Here is a 17,139-nt window from a genome sequence, read left to right on the forward strand (position 1 = left end):
CTACGAGATAAACATAAGTATTCTTAAATAGACGTATCACATTAATTACAATGTAAAATGACAAAATTCAATCATATAATTTTAATTCTTCATTGATACATATTTGTATGCGGCAGTATTTTTATATATTGTGAATTAATTTTAAGTATAGAATACAAAGTTTTTATTATTACATATGTATTGCTAGGGCCTCGTACTATCGAGAAACATATATGTGAAAAAAATTTTATTAAGACTGATTTGAATCTTGTATGTATTTGCATTTTTGGAAAAAACATCTATTTGAATATATAAGCCGCCGCATCGAGGCTATTTGCACAATATTGTATTAATGCAATGTGCATTTGATATTCTGATCGTATTTTTCTTCATATCAATCACGCTGTAATACAATTTTATACTATATCCACGATCCACCGTCAATAAAGTCATATATAAAACAGTATTTAATTATATTAAAATAAGTATTTAATTATATAAAACACTAGTATAACAAATCTAAAGTAATTGGTCTCTTAAATCTAAATCTTTATGATATTGGATTTAAATAAATGTAAAAAGATTATTATGAGTGTGTATTCTTTGATCATAAATATACACAAATATATATGAAACGTAATAAAAAACATAATTCTTAACTAAAATCGGTATTAAAATCTTTATCACGCGCGCGCGTGATTCTTTTCGATGTTATACAATTAATATAGAAAAGAAAGCATTTTTTACAATATATTTATTTCAAAAATGTTTTGAAATTACATATAACGCAGCGTTCAAAGAACGGATATAAAATTGTTCATTATTTTGTAAAAAAAAAAGTCATTCTATATAATATGAAAAATTGAAGTTGATGTGACTGATATAATATAAAATATGTAAATTTTATCAATCAGTATCATGAATATGTTCTACTTGCATGTCTTCGATTAAAGATATCAAATCATCGAGAGTACATATTTGACAATATATTAATTTTTTATATTAATAGACGATCTAGATCTTAACAAAGTGTAAAACAGAAATGTGCATTGATATGATACCTGTCGTTTTGTTATTTGTTATAAAAAATTTTGATTAATGTAATCTTACTAATACTATATACCTACAGAATTATTTGCAGAATCAAATTACTAACTTCTTATATCACGAAAAAGATAATAATTTTAATTTTATTGCAGTGATTCACTCAACTTCCTCGAATCATTGCTTCTTGCTTTCTATCATATATATGTATATAATTGGTGGCGTTTATTAATAGTAAGTATTCTCATACATATAAATATATATATATATATATATATATATATATATATATATATATATATATATATATATAAAAGAAAAAATGATAGCTTAGCCATATTTGTAAAATGGATCTAGAAAAACTTAACTTCTCTTTAATATGTTTGAAAGAAAACATGTATTCGTTTTAATACATAAACTTGAAATATTTTATGATCATTTTATTACTATGGCAGATTGCTTGTTTTAAGTTTTTCTTTTGTTTTAAGCTTTTTTGTTACTATTACATCGTAAATCGTAGATGTTTTTTAAACACAGATTTTTGTTCATATTTTGTTCACAATAATCTATTATTTTCTATATTAATAAAAATTGCCTATACATATATCGATGTTCTTATACATCTATTGATAATGATTTCATATTATATAAAAATTTGATTGAAAAAAAATTTGATATCTTTCTATATATCTATTTTAATAAAATTGCATGTAATAAATTTGTTTGTTATTGTCGCACTATTAAATTATCTGTTTTAATAATCGCAAAGCGGTTTTCATAATATATTTTTTTTATCTCTCTAAATATATAATAATAATAATAAAATAGTACAATCCATATATTTTATTTATGCAAAAAATATACATAAATATTCTTTACAGGAAATATAAAAATGAAACTTTTGCCGAAAATTATCAACATCATAAAAAGAAATTCATTTACGATTATATTACAACACGATATCTAGATATTGAAATACTCAACAAAAAAATTATAGTTTTGCAATAATTAATTGATCAATAAAAATTAAAAAACTGTGATATTGTTAACTTATTTAATAATATAAAGATTGAAATTAATAAATTTTGATATTAAAAGATAACAAATAATTGAATATTAGACATAGACAAAAAAAATATTGTCTGATAAAATCTTGATTTTTTTGGCTAATTATGTATATTGTCAACGTTATCCTACCTAATTTTGTAATAACAGAATAATTTTTACAATAAAAAAAATAAAATCAAAAGTTTTTAACGCGATATTTTTTGTATGATGCACAGCATTTTATATTCTAAATTTAGAAATATCTAGAAATATCTCTAATCAGAATAATTCCAAGCTTTAGTTTTGCAAAATTCTTTACATAGAAACATCGGTAGTATCATATTCAAAGATTTATTAATTAAATCAGCTTATTTTTGAAAAATGCATAAGAATATTTTGTGTTTAAGTAAATTCTCTAAAGCGCGGTATGAAATCATATAATTATAATATTATGATAAGAACTTTTAGAGCTATTAGATATTAAAGAGATATGTATAAAATCAGAGAGATACAAAATTATGCTATGTATATTTTATAAGCATATATATCTTAAAGAATTATATATATAAATTTAAAAGCCTATATAAATTAGTGTCGTGGTGTTTTATATTTCTGCATTATTAGTAAATACTTCTGAATATATGTGTTCTCATAAGTTGATTTCAATTTATATGAAGTATATAAGAAAAATTCGAAAAAGTATCATTTTACTTTAACTCGTTCTACTTTAGGATCAATAACGCACTTAGCACGGACGCTAACCTTATTAAAATATTATTTATATATGGCAATATATAAATAACAAAGGCGTGATTAATAATATATTAGTTGCCCATAAACTATTCGAAAACAATTATTAAATTCGTATCTCATAACAAGACATAGAGAGTTGTTTGTAAAATATCGTATTCTTAATAAATATTGTGCATAAACTATATTTATACCAGGAGGTAACATAATTTGAAAACTCATTTCCTTTATATATTCCTATAATATAAAGAATCTCTCTTTTTCTCTATTATTTTATATACAAATATTAATCGCCTGTTATGTTTGGTACAAACAAATTACTTTCGAAACGAGTAAGGACAAAATTCTCTCGTCTCCTATGACTTGATATATACAGCAATATTAAATTATGCAAACTTTATAAAATGATAATTCCTAGAATTTACAACATTATTGTATCGTTTTTCCGTTATCACAGATTGTTTTGGTGATAGGCCTATTTGCGATATCACATATTCGGTGGAGGCCTATAATGGACTAGAATATTTTAACAGGAAATGAAATTCTGCATTAAAATGTTTAAACTGCCATCACGTTTCCAGTGTCGGAAACAATCTTGTTAATACAAAATAGGCCACATCATAGTTATTCCAATACCCTGTATGGGCTGTTACTGTATACAAATAATTCCTTCCTAAACCGACTGCACGTAATACATAATCCAATCGTTGAGCTAATTCTAATAAAACAAAAAAAATATCTGTAAATGATTTTTATAATTTACAGAAAAAATATTACGCTATTAAATTGTAATCGCGACACATGTGTACCTTGACCTGGACGGATCGGTGGATTTGAATCTGTTGGCGAAGACGGACCTTCCTTAACAGCCCATCCACCTCGCACTAAATCCCAAAGACTCCAGCCCTTCTCTGTATTACGATTAGGTGTATCCACTGGACTATCATCTTTATCATCACCTTCTATTAATACATTCTATTAATTCTCTTAATTATTATTAACATATAAACTTTCTATTAACATTTTATTAATATATTCAATTATACTCTGTTATTATTATTTAAATATAGTCAAAAGTTAGTGATATATTATTCAGATCTTTTCAATCTTTGTGAGGAAACAGAATGCTATGATAATACTATTTTCTTATCGTTCGTAAATCATTCACTAATTATTTTCATTCAATTATTCAATTATTACAATTTTAATTTAATGATTATTATAATAATTGTGTGTGCCATAATAACAATTATATATATATATATATATATATAAATTGTCTGTCTATACTAAATAGTAATAAAAACAAAAAATGAAATACCTGTAGGCGATAAAGGTGGATCTACATTGTTCAATGACGAAGGCGATTGTGGAGGCATTTGCTGTCCATCGACTCCACCGTATGGTGGTATGAGAACTGGTTCAATTTTACTGTAACCTCTTTCCAAAAGCGGTTCCATTCGGTAAGCTACTGGATCGGACCAGTGAAATATATTGTAAAATCTCTTACATAAACTTTGCGGCATCATGTCTAATCTATTGGATGGAGCACGTGTACGTAGCGCTAGGAATACAGACAACGGCGAACCCAAACAAAATAAATTCTCGATCTGTAAACAAAAGAATGTGATTTTTTTCAGAATTTTTTAAATATAATTTTTATTTTATTTATTAATTTTGTATTGTTTAGAGAATTGTAACAACTTACAGGAAATTGTAAACCTTGCAATAAAACTTCTTGTGCTTGTGGGGATGGAAGTCGCGTGTCATGTCCCATCCAGCCTGTAACTATGTCATATACAATTACACATCCTAGGGAATGTGCCAAAATTGAAACCTTTCCTTGCCAACCAGGATGTCGACTTGCAAACATAAAATATAATCTATTTAGCTCCTTCTGCAAGCCGGCTCGAACCTCAGCACCATATAATGGACTTGTATAATATAAAATATCCATCGCTGATGTATTTAGCAAGTGACGTATGCTCAATACACTATAGGGCGTAATTGCTTCTACTATATCTGAGAAAAAATATGCATTCAATAAATTATTTATTTTTGTCGCATTATAAAAATTTTGTTTTACCTCCATCTAATTTTAATGATGATCGCCATTCAACTGCAAAAAATTCAACTCTATGTTTGGAATTTGGAAAATATTTTTGCTTAAGCCAATCCACACAATCCCTAAAACTATTATTTCAATCATATTTAAAAATTTAATATAATATAAAAATATTGAATGAGATTCAATATTAAAAGAAATTATTATTCTTATACCATGTAGTGTTACGTATAATTTTTCCTGTATCACGCTTCTGTCCTATTCCATGAACGACAAATACTATATGGTCAATATCACGTGGCTTATCCTCTATATTTGCAAGCGTTTTATAACCCCTCTTTAATCGATAGCCTGTTGCTGTAATTAAAATTAAAATTAAAAAATGGTATAAATATGTTCATATAATAATATAGATGGTTTTAATTTTTTTATTTTCAATTATATATTTACTTTTAGCAAAACCTAATTTTGATGTAACGCTGCGCATCAATTTAGTAGGTGTATATTCACTGTATAGTGTCACATCATTAATTGAATGCCAGTCGACATGAAATTCGGACAATTGTTCGGTATGTAATACTAAAAAGATATTAGAAAAACGGAAAGCTTTAATATTGATATCCAATATATGTGATATAGATTTGAGAAACTCAAGAGAATAAAATTGAATGAAAAGAATACCTTTATAAGACTGAGGAGCATTTGTATCACAATTTGAGATGCTTTGATTGTTTTTTCTTTCCTTTTGGAATAATTTAAGATGGACTTCTTCTATTATTTTGGAATGTTCTGTTTCTAATGGTATCCAGCTTCCATCATAGTACCATGTACCCCTCATAATTTCCCATTCTTCACCTTCAATTGCAAAATTTACACATTATATTTGTATAAACTCAAATTAAATATATGTATGTTATATTTTATATATAAAATCAAAGTTTCTACTTTTATAAAACTCGGCATCTTCTTTCTATTTTTATTAATTTTGTTAAAAAAGAGCAAGAATTTAAGTTTCCAACTTTTACACAAAGATTTCATAAATAATTAATTAATAAATTAAACAAAAAATTTTGTATAAAAACTAGAAAGAGAGAGAGAGAGAGAGAGAGAAACTTACAAAAAAAATTGAGAAAAGACATACACACATAACTTATAAATTTATTTGCACAGAAATAAAACTAATAAACTCTATAACTCTAAATAACATATTAGAATTTATATATATATATATATATATATATATATATATATATATTTACATTGTAAAAAACATATATAAATAATATATACTTTGTTAAATGATTTCACAATGGATTTTTTTTACAGCATAATAGAATCTATGACATATATTTGTTTCACAAATGTTTTGTGGTAATAGGCACACAGTATATAGAAATTGGCTTTAATAACCCCAAGGATAAACTAATCTTTGTAGTGCAGATATACTGCACACAAACAAGCAAATATACAGAAATCTAGACAGACGTAGAATCATTATTGAGACATTCATAATATGTATTCGCGCCAACTGTATTGACTTATATTAACATTGATTGAACCAATAATTATACTCAATAAATGTACAATGACATAAAGTACAAATTGAAAGCAATAGTAGTAATATGAGATAATAAAAGTAAATAAAAAGTAATTTATAATACTCACCTGGCCAATATATTGAAACACATTTCATATTATCAATTTCAACATCATACATGCCTCCTCTAACAACAATTTTTTCAGCAGGTGGCAAACCATTTATCTCATCATTATTTTCTTTAATTAAACTTTGACGTTCTTGATAAATTTTCTCAATTCTTATGCTGTCATATCCACCAAATTCATTCCATCTTTTGTCAACACCATCTTTATAAAACCAACGTATCTCTTCAGCAGTCAAAGGTTCTGCATAAGCAACTTCATTCACAATTTCTACATTGTTGTCCTTTGGACTTTCCTCTATGATTGCTGTATCATCTCCTTTGTGGAATAAAAATAAAATCATTTCATTACATTTCACATTATCCTTATAATTACAGTATAATATTAATAGTAATAAATGTGTCACAATGCACTTTTATTTTGATTATTTATATAGAATATGGATCTTTACACATAATATAAGTACAAAGGCATTAGATAATTTGCATCTTTTAAATTACAAAAGATTTAAACTTAATATATTTAAAAAAAACACTTATAAATATAAAAAAATGTTCTTTCATTAATTATTCAAATTTTCAAACATTTACACATTTTTCTAAATGATTTCTGATCCAATATTTGTAAACTTTTTTGGAAAAGACGCGTCGATGTTATGTGTAATAAATTCAAATAAATAAATGAATTTAACTTTTACATCAAAACACAAATAAATTAAAAGCATATATATTTTAATTGGCAAGAAATTTAAATGTTCTTTTCGCCCCGTACACTTTATGTACATTGTATAGTATTCTGTTCAAGTAATTTCAAAAATTTTTTAGTTCAAACATTCCATAGACGCACTCAATGTATATTCAAGATAAGCGATAACAACCTAACGTTATCGTCTAATATTGTGTTGCCAGCTTCTGAACACCGAGTGATAACATCTTATTCTTATACGACAAAGTTGCAGCAATATGTATATTTTGTCTCATACATACCTCCGCAGGGATCTTGTTCCATAAGAATCTCGCTGAACGGATCGATATCTTTTATATTGCCAGACATTTCTATGTTGACAAGGTGTTAACTCACAATAAGTGTAATCGCAAGTACACACTCTCGGATTCGAGTTCAGACGGCGATATAATAATTGGTCGTCGCGCGTGGGCGTAGAATCACCGCACTGACGTGCATAAGAGTGTGACAAGTTCTTATAGCGGAGCTGTCACTGTCGCTACAAGCACATAGCACGCGCGTGACAGATAATATATAATAAATATTACACGAGCGTACATAGAGCGTATAGCAAAATGAAGGTACGTCTCGACTGATCCCTTGCTTCCTTAGTAAATCACAGTCCAAGTGTCCAGTAGACATACGTCCTCGAACGAATCTCGTTTTCGCTAGAATGTACTAGAGTGGTATCTAGAGCGACACTATCTCTCCGAAGACGAGACCTCGACGAAATTGCCTTCCTTCCACGATTACTCAAAAAGAAAAAAAAAACGTTTCGCTACGATACGATATTGTATTCAACCGCCTGTATTCAACACACACATCGTGGTCCTTCGTTCACTTTATGTAACGCGGTTTCGACCGTACTTGACAGTACCTTAATACGCGCTCCCGCGACCAGCTGACGATGCACCAATGAAAGCTGACGCGGTGCGTACTGTCGGACGGCGCGCGCTATGACGTATGGCGATGTATACATGCGTATACTCGTTCCTATGCATTGCAGAGTGGTCTGCGCATGCGTTTTAAAAAAAGCGTGGGCGGAGGATGAAAGATAATTTCGAATGATATTTTTCATGTGTGCCTGCATTGTAATTGATCCGACAAATTATTTCGCAATTCGATATATAAAATAAAATTTGAAAAATATGTAACTTTATATGTGTATCCATGTGTATATCCATGTTCGCACACATATTTGGGTTTAATAGCTATATTATATGACTAAACGTTTGTATATACAGTATCGTGTAACGTCATCATTATAATTACGTCAATGCGATATTAAATATTTTTTTATGAGTTTCAAGTGGATATACATTAATCTTCACAATTCTCGTTGATTTAAATAGAATATATTTAATAAGAATATTTAATTATATATTAAAACATTTGATGTTAATACGGTTGTATAAGACGCTTAATGAAGAACGACTTACTTATCATTTACCCTTGGAGAAATGTGCACGTGTCAAACATTAGCTGTCAAATGTATCGTTCACAATCAGCTGATTATCGAATTACTTTTTGCTCATATTGATTAATCATCATACTGCTGCCTGAATATATATGTGGAATATATATGCGCGTTCCTATCGAAAGGATCTCTTTATACACAAAATCTAATAAATATCAATGAATATTAAAAGGCATTTATGTATAATAATGTCTTGGTATAATAATATGCATATTTTCCATTTAGGTAGTGCATGCGCGCAAAGCGTGCAATATCGATGACGTCCTTGAATAATCGTCATGCAACATACACGCGTTTTTACTTCTGTGCCGAATTATATTATTTCGCGCAACTAATCGCGTAGATCTATTTCAAATTATCGCGCAATATTGCATTTATTCACGCATACACGCACATTTTAATTTTTAATTTCTAACAAATCGATGCAATTGAAGTGTAATACATACACGAGAAGAATTTGGATAATTCTTTTGAAAAAAAGCACAAAGATTTTCTATCGAAAGTTATTCCACGTGACCCCTGCATGTATCTCACGCTCTCTATTGCGTTGTCGTTCCGTGTATTTAATAATGATGTTAAACATTTCGCAATATATTGAATCCGTGCCCACTTTTCACGTCGAATTTTATTCTAATTTTAATTCTATCTCTTAGTTTAGCTAAAAGTAGCTTAGTCTACAGCCATATCGCTCTCTATATTTGTTTTATAACTCATGAATTATAATGTAGAGAGTAAGATAAGGAGATTGATTATCTCTTATAATTATCTCACAGATGATTCATTTTTATCGTTACAAATAATGATACTGGAAACAAATAGATAAAATATGTAAAAAAAAAAAAAAAATTATAACTGATATGATGATTTAACTCATCTTTTCTGAAAAGTCTCCAAATTTAATTCTGGAAATTTCCGTCTCTCTGTAATGTAAAGATTCCTATACACATATACCGCACGTTATATTAGGTACTATCAAAATCATGTAATCAGCATGTATGTTAGAAAACGGACATGACGCGCGCAGAATCTTTATTGCAATCCGACATAAATACCGGAAAAGTAATTACAAAATTTGCTAGCGGAACTAAATAACATTGCGATAAATGCAATCTCTTTAGAGAATTAATTTGAAATTAATCTTATTTAATATCGATAAATATATAATGTACATTGAATTGGAAATTCGCAATAGACACGATTATCTATTTCGATATTTTTGTAAAAAAAAAAAAAAATTAGCTTCAAAGAATGAAGAGAATTCGTAATAATCCGTAGATTAAATATCTCTAAATCTTGCCCGTTTTTCTCGTAATTTACCATCTGTAGGATTTACCATTTGTAGGATACATCAAATTTTCCATTTTTATAGAATTTATCATGTGCACCAAAATTGACTTACTGCTTTTTATTTCAGCCGTGAGAAGGCGAGAGAGAATGAAATCGCAACTATCATAAAGTTTGATAATTTTATGACACTTGTCAACGTGCGTTCACGTGTGATTTTATTGGTTAAGATAAAAGTGAATTTTTTAAATATGTAATATTTATATGTGTATATGTATATTATAATTTTTTCTCGATTATAAAAATAATAAAAGGTAATTACGTACCTTTATAGTTAGACGCATATACGGATAATATAATTAATACTTTGTATGTACATTATATATGCATTGGAGGAAGTTGACATCTTTCCAAATGACAGAATGACACTGTGTCTTCCTACTTTGTGTCATGTTCTATGAAATAAAAAAAATAATCAATTTTTGTACGATTTAAAACAATCACGAAAGAATAAGTAGAATAATGGATCTACATAATCGTTATTTAAGTATCTCGACACTGGACATTTCTGTTTTACAAACTGCAGCAAATGACTGTAAATCTGTGAATGACACATTTACTTTGCATCATCGTTTCGTACAGTTTTATAATGATGAGATGACTGGAGAACAGTTGGATATAAATAAACTTGAAATTTGTCGAATGCTGTTATGTCACGAGTATCAATCTGTTTTTAACGCCATCGATAGTCGCAATAATAAGAGATATTTAATACCCGCGGATGCAGAGAATATTTGCTTTTCTAATATAGGAGCAATTTTTCCACCGCATTATCTGCGAAGTATCTCAGAAATTTTAGTCTTACGCGACATAATCGCTCTGCAAATGATACTGTATTGTGATACCAAATCAATCAAACAACATTTACAAAATTTTCTCAACTCAAGCGATGCTTATTTCGCAAACAGCAATAGTAGAATTATGTACATGAAGTTACTGGAATATTTTTTAGAATTTCTATGTTTGTATCAATTCCTTCGTAATGATGACAGTAGGATTGAAGAAGAGAAATTAAAAGAACTTAGTTTTATGTATTTGAATGTTGTGAAATCATGGATGAAGATAAAGGAAGAGGATTCTGAATGGAGATCATTTGCTTCGATACTTCCTGTGTTAGCAAAAACTTTTGCTCCTGCATGCATCTTATTTCCACTGTGGGATTATATTTTAAATGAAATAAGCGATTTGAAAGAATCTCTCATTGTCCTGAATATTATGGCAGATACATGTTTTACATCCTGTTCGATGGATCTCACTTATATATACTGTGATATCTATACCAAGAATGCATTTTGGTTCATAATAATAAAGGGACTACGATCACCCTTGCAACAATACCGCAAACAAGCTTTATATTTAATGAGAAAAGCAATTGATTCTCTGAATGGAAGTTTTGTACAAAAGTTCGTAGACTCAAGATTGACAAAAGCTCAAATTACTCCATTTATTTGTAGTAAGTCTAATGATAAAACTTCATCAATAGAGTGCATTAAACAGAAATTTTTTTTGGTGTATGAAGCATTAGAAGAGAAACAACATCACTTAGTAACACCAGCTTTAACTCATATAACTAGTTTAATAAAAGCAAATAAAGAGCACAAATCCTGCAATGACTGCTTTGATATTGTATGGTTGCAATGCATTCTTGAAAAAGTTTTACATCATGAAAACAATAATATTGTAAAATGGGGTGTATTACAAATTTGTAAGTTAAATGGGACTACATTTAACGAAGAGTTTATGGAATTATTTGTTAATATTCTCAATAATACTTTTCTCTACGAATGTCAATCTAACGAAGAATGCCCAGAAATTGTGAAAGAACTTTCGATATTTTTTAAATGCATAGAGGAAAGTAATTTACTTAATAATTTTCTTATGAAAGTTAGCAAAGTAACTTGGGGTCCTGTAGCAATATTTTACATAATACACGCATTACGAACAGTTTCGCATAAGGACATACAATGTAATTGGAAAGATAGTGAATTGAATGCCGTTAAATCTTTAATGGAGACAAACCTGAATATGCACTCTCATATATTACGTACTGCATCTCAAATTGAACTTTTAAGAGCAATATCCAATTGTGTGCAAAAAATAGATGATCCGATATTGCTCGCTAATACTTTAGCTGCGTTTTCTTCCGAAGAAGGTCTTAAAAGAGGAACCGTTCTCTGGAACATTGTTACAACATGGTTGAGAAAAATATTAACGAAAGAAGACGCTATAATTTTTGTGGAAGATATTTGTTCGAAATATTCGTACGAAGATATCAATCCTGAAGTAAACTTTAGGACGTTTGCGTTGCTAATATATCTATTACATGATGCAAATCTAATACTATCAAGTAAATCATGTCGCGCCGAAAAAGCATTAAACAATTGGCTAAGTATGTTAAATGGTATTAATATGAGGCCTTATGCCGATATCCGCTCGAGTATCGATGCGATAGAATTTATATCGCATTTATTAAATCTCTCCACGACGGAATCTTTCAATAGCGTAACGAACTTGATACTATTATATGTGCACACCACTTTTAAGTTTCTAATTAAAAATGTGCGAAAAATGGCCGCAGAATTAACGTACGAAGATTATATGAGATACATAGCTGTTGTGTCTTCGCATATCATTAATGCAACTTTGTTTATGCCGAAGAAAGATGTAAAAAATTATGCGGAAAACCTGCAAAACGAAAGCATACGTTTATTGAGAGATACACAACATCAAAATATGCAATATTTGTATGGATTACACATTTTGCATCTTTCCCAGAATGTTTCAGTTCTGTCGCTTGCGACAACTTTTTATACGGAACATTTGTTAAACGTGCAACTGATTTCCGTAAACGTTAATAACGACAATGCGGCAAATTTGAGAGGAAAAATTGCATCGGAATATTATTTGCTTCTTTCGAAACTCATGCGCCAATATCTTGTAAATTCTCCGATGCATTCGTGGATTTCCACTGCCGCATTACTGTCTAATCTATTAAAATTTCTCGAGTTAGGGGGAACAGAAATTATTTCTGAGATAGCATCGATATTGATCATAATGATTGATAATAAAGTTATAAATCATATGAGTGATAGAGAAACTTTGGAATATATTTTTAAATCATGCTGGAGATGTACTCTCGTAAATAAAAAAAACAACGTTTTCTGGACAGCAATGCAGAACCTTACGGGAGTCATTATTAATAATAATTTTTTGATTTTACCTAATGCTACAAACTTTATAACAGAAGTAAGTTGTTGGAAATCTATGATCTGAAAAACATATATCAGGATTTTTATAATATATCGATTGCTTTTAATCTATCTTACTTTGCAGTTTGTTGGTCAATTAATAGAAGAAGGAGAAAGTACGCCGAAATTTAAGAGGATATTACTTTCCAAAATGAAACAATTAAATGAATGTAATTTGCTGCAATTAGAAAAACCGTTATTGAATTGTCTTCTTCATGGTTCTGTACTTCGACGTGACAAAAGAATTGAAAAACATACTCATTTATTTATTATCAAGAACTTGGGCCAATATTATCCAAAGCATATCTTGGCATTGTAAGCAAGTCTGTTTATTAATATAAATATTGTTAATTTCTTTTAATACGATTATTAAAATTAATTTACAAAATAATTTGTTAATCGGTGTTCTTATAATAGAGATCATGATGCTGCAATTAGAGCAGAAGCAACTGTACTGTTACATAAGATAATTAGTCATCTGGAATTAAATTATGCAGCGGTAATTGTGCCACTTATACTCGCAATACTAGAAAAATACAAAAACAAGAGATACTTTAATGACTCTTATTTACATAAATTAAAACACCGATTAATGCAAATTTTATTGATACTAGAACCGGTTTTGAGCGAGGTGAGTGGACCAAGTACTTATTATCAAATCTTAGCTCTTTACTTCTATTAATAGATAATTACTTTATAGGAACTCGTTGCTCTACTACAGGAAAAATTATGTGATTTAATTCTTTCGGAAAGCAATCAACATAGTGTGAGATTGATGCAAGAATGGTTGATGATACAAATCTTTAAAAAACATATTAACTTGCATAATAAATTATGGACATTTTTCACAAAGGTAATCTATAAATGAATTCTATAATCCTATGAAGAGGTTCCTCTTTTACTGTCTATCTACTTTTATATATTTTTAGAGTATAGTATATATATATATATATATATATATATATATATATATATATATATATTTTTAGAGTATAGAAGAGCGACCAGGATGTACAATTTCTGTAGCTAGTATTATCTATCATGTCGCACAACTTCTTTCAAATGAGAGCCAGAAAACTTTTATTCACACAGCTCTGCCATACATAGCACAATGCTGTTTAGGTCAGCAATTTAATATGCGTCTTTATAACCAGGCAAGTAAAAATTTAATTGTTATAATGCTTGTACTTGTATGTATATTTTATGATTTCAATCATTTCAATTTTTTCAATGTAGTTTATTTTTACACAATTATTCGAATTAATGAAAAAAGTATATGATGATGATAGTATATCAGAATACAAAGGCATATATCAGGCAGCTGTGGCTAATTTACAACAAGATAGTTTGACAAAGAATTCGGTTAAAATACAGGATGATTTTTACTTTTCAAGTTTTCATCCGATCAATGATTACAGTTTGCAGGTATATATTATTCGCTTAAAAAAAAAAGAGAAGTTAATTTATAAGTTAATGACATTTAAAATATTAATTTTTATGATCTTTAGACAATATATTACGAATTACCACGGTTGACTAATATAAGTTCTGATGAATGGATCAGTCCAGACATATTCAAAGCCTTCATGTTTGAACATAATGATAATCATTCTCTACAACTTTATAATATTGATTTATTTCTGTCTGAGACTAAAACCTCTATATATCTTACAAAATCTCTTACAGGTAAATTAAAAAATGAAGTAAAATAAAAATATTATAGAATTTTATAGAATATATATAAAATAATTGTATTATAGATGATACCAACTCATTAACAAATAGTGTTGAAACCTATTTGGAAGGTTTGCATGATATTCAGAAAAAAATTGATCCATCCAAGACTATGATTCCATTGTATAATGATATTTTTGAATCAATGAAAGAGTCCATATATCAACAAGACTTACAATTACATGAAGAAGGTCTGATAGTTGTAGCATCTTTTATCAGTCGACCACCAAATTTGGGTGGAATTGCTAGGACATGTGAAATATTTGGAGTCAAAGCACTAGTTATTGCAAATTTGGATTGTATAAAGGATAAGGAGTTTCAGTGCCTTAGTGTATCAGCTGAAAGATGGATAAATATGCTACAGGTATTTAAATAGCTGAAATTCTGCAAATTATCTTAAACTCATATTTTTTTAAATTGGAGACTATAACTTCCGAGTCTTGCAATAACTCGTTCCCTTTTTATATATATATATTAAATATAACTTGAAAAATCTCGTTTGTATGGAAATTTTTCAATTATGAAATTCTTATCAGCTGTATATGAATATTTCTAGAAAATATTAGTGTTTTAAAATTTTTAGGTAAAACCACAAGAGTTACAGAAGTACTTGTTCGAAAAAAAAAACGCGGGGTGGTCTCTAATCGGTGTTGAGCAAACAGCCAATAGTATAAATCTACTACAGACAAAATTCAAGAAAAAGACTATTTTCGTTTTAGGGTAATTAAATCTTAACTTTCTATGCATTATACTTAGTATAACCAATATACGTAGGAGTATATTTTTTATAGGAATGAGAAGGATGGTATACCTGCCAATTTCATACCTCTTTTCGACATGTGTGTAGAAATACCTCAAATAGGCGTGATACGATCGTTAAATGTTCATGTTACTGCTGCAATTTGCATATGGCAGTATGCAAGCCAACACATATTAAAACAATAACTCTCCCAAGTTTGAAGATAATAATATGAGATAAAGAAATTTTTAGGAAAAAATTAAATTTTTACCATAAAACGATCGTAACGTTTAAACGAAAAAGAAAGTGTACGCGATTAATATTTTTGTATATTTATGAACAATCTAATTGATACAGAATTATCTATATGAGAGATTAAATATATAGCATACTTATACTTTATATCCAACAAGATGTCGCTTTCCAATACACTCTCCAACAAAGAACCAACAATATATTTCAGCAGCCACCAAGGTATTTATGACAGCCTCACGTACAGTGACTTCACGATAGCGACCTGTCTTCGCGGATTGAATCAACCTTGAAAAGCCACTTCGAATCGCAGGAATGTCTTTTAGCGTAGGTGGTGTTAATTCTACTTTGGCATATTGCAGCCATACTTGCAGCACAGGCCTTGCATGAGTTATACCAACTGCAATTGATACAGATAATTTTATTTTATTTCTAATTAAAAGTGAAAATTCTATACATATGTATAGCAAGTAAATATTTGATTAAAATTTTTTATGATTAATTTAGAACATTATTATATAATCAAGAGAGATTCTAAATTAATTTTCTCAATCAGCCTTCCAAGATTCAATATTTTATGTTTCACAAATGGTTTTATCAAGCGCAAGTTTTACTTGTCTATATTTACATTGTATAAAGGTCAATATAACCTCAATAGAGTATAAAATTTAAATTGTCAAAAAGAACACAAGAGCTCATAGGCACGAAATATTTGACAAAAATGCCAATAATAAACTTATTTTTAGAGAGATTTTTGTATGCATATAATTATGTCATAAAAAAGAATAAGTAAACGTTATATAATAATCTGTATATCGGCAAGTTATGATAACTTAATTTTCTTCAAATAATAATGGGAAAAACTCAACGATAGAGTACTTAAAAAAAATTGCTCATACCTTTTACCAATTCAGTGGTTTTTCCAACAAGATTTGCCATCGCTTCTCTTTGTTCTATAAACTTTTCAATGAAAAAGGAGAGGCTGCAAAAATGAACCTTCCTCGTCAGAGAGTTGTCGATAGCACCAAGAATTTCGTCACATATCACGATATATAATCATAATGAACTATACATT

The 17,139-nt window shown here is 28.7% G+C and overlaps 3 protein-coding genes across 9 annotated transcripts; 1 reads left to right on the forward strand and 2 right to left on the reverse strand.

The window, feature by feature from the left end:
• Positions 1-1,315: 1,315 nt before the first annotated feature.
• On the reverse strand, positions 1,316-8,324 carry LOC126855411 (phospholipase DDHD1-like). 4 transcript variants are annotated; one of them, XM_050603033.1, is made up of 10 exons: positions 7,534-8,323; positions 6,551-6,865; positions 5,567-5,740; positions 5,336-5,464; positions 5,101-5,242; positions 4,907-5,007; positions 4,529-4,842; positions 4,142-4,430; positions 3,630-3,782; positions 1,316-3,538 (listed from the first exon to the last, which is right to left on the reverse strand). In XM_050603033.1, the coding sequence occupies exons 1-10, from the start codon at positions 7,598-7,600 to the stop codon at positions 3,390-3,392; spliced, it is 1,833 nt and encodes a 610-aa protein (XP_050458990.1). In that variant the 5' UTR covers positions 7,601-8,323; the 3' UTR covers positions 1,316-3,389. The 4 variants fall into 4 exon arrangements, with proteins under 4 accessions (XP_050458990.1, XP_050458989.1, XP_050458992.1 ...); XM_050603032.1 differs by having other exon boundaries at positions 4,907-5,013; positions 7,534-8,322; XM_050603035.1 differs by lacking the exon at positions 5,336-5,464 and having other exon boundaries at positions 4,907-5,013; positions 7,534-8,324.
• Positions 8,325-10,228: 1,904 nt separating this feature from the next.
• Positions 10,229-16,224, forward strand: LOC126855407 (probable methyltransferase TARBP1). 4 transcript variants are annotated; one of them, XM_050603027.1, is made up of 11 exons: positions 10,321-10,345; positions 13,098-13,337; positions 13,425-13,654; positions 13,757-13,970; positions 14,040-14,192; positions 14,329-14,493; positions 14,576-14,764; positions 14,848-15,025; positions 15,100-15,437; positions 15,657-15,793; positions 15,865-16,224. In XM_050603027.1, the coding sequence occupies exons 2-11, from the start codon at positions 13,146-13,148 to the stop codon at positions 16,016-16,018; spliced, it is 1,950 nt and encodes a 649-aa protein (XP_050458984.1). In that variant the 5' UTR covers positions 10,321-10,345; positions 13,098-13,145; the 3' UTR covers positions 16,019-16,224. The 4 variants fall into 4 exon arrangements, with proteins under 4 accessions (XP_050458983.1, XP_050458982.1, XP_050458984.1 ...); XM_050603028.1 differs by having other exon boundaries at positions 10,329-10,345; positions 13,102-13,337; XM_050603026.1 differs by having other exon boundaries at positions 10,229-13,337; positions 15,848-16,224.
• On the reverse strand, positions 16,122-17,133 carry LOC126855425 (ATP synthase subunit g, mitochondrial). The gene is made up of 2 exons (XM_050603056.1): positions 16,964-17,133; positions 16,122-16,464 (listed from the first exon to the last, which is right to left on the reverse strand). Exons 1-2 carry the CDS (start codon positions 17,001-17,003, stop codon positions 16,205-16,207), a joined length of 300 nt encoding a protein of 99 aa, XP_050459013.1. The 5' UTR covers positions 17,004-17,133; the 3' UTR covers positions 16,122-16,204.
• Positions 17,134-17,139: the final 6 nt, after the last annotated feature.

This window comes from Cataglyphis hispanica, chromosome 16 (assembly GCF_021464435.1).
Source record: "Cataglyphis hispanica isolate Lineage 1 chromosome 16, ULB_Chis1_1.0, whole genome shotgun sequence".
In the NCBI taxonomy this organism is placed as follows: domain Eukaryota; kingdom Metazoa; phylum Arthropoda; class Insecta; order Hymenoptera; family Formicidae; genus Cataglyphis; species Cataglyphis hispanica.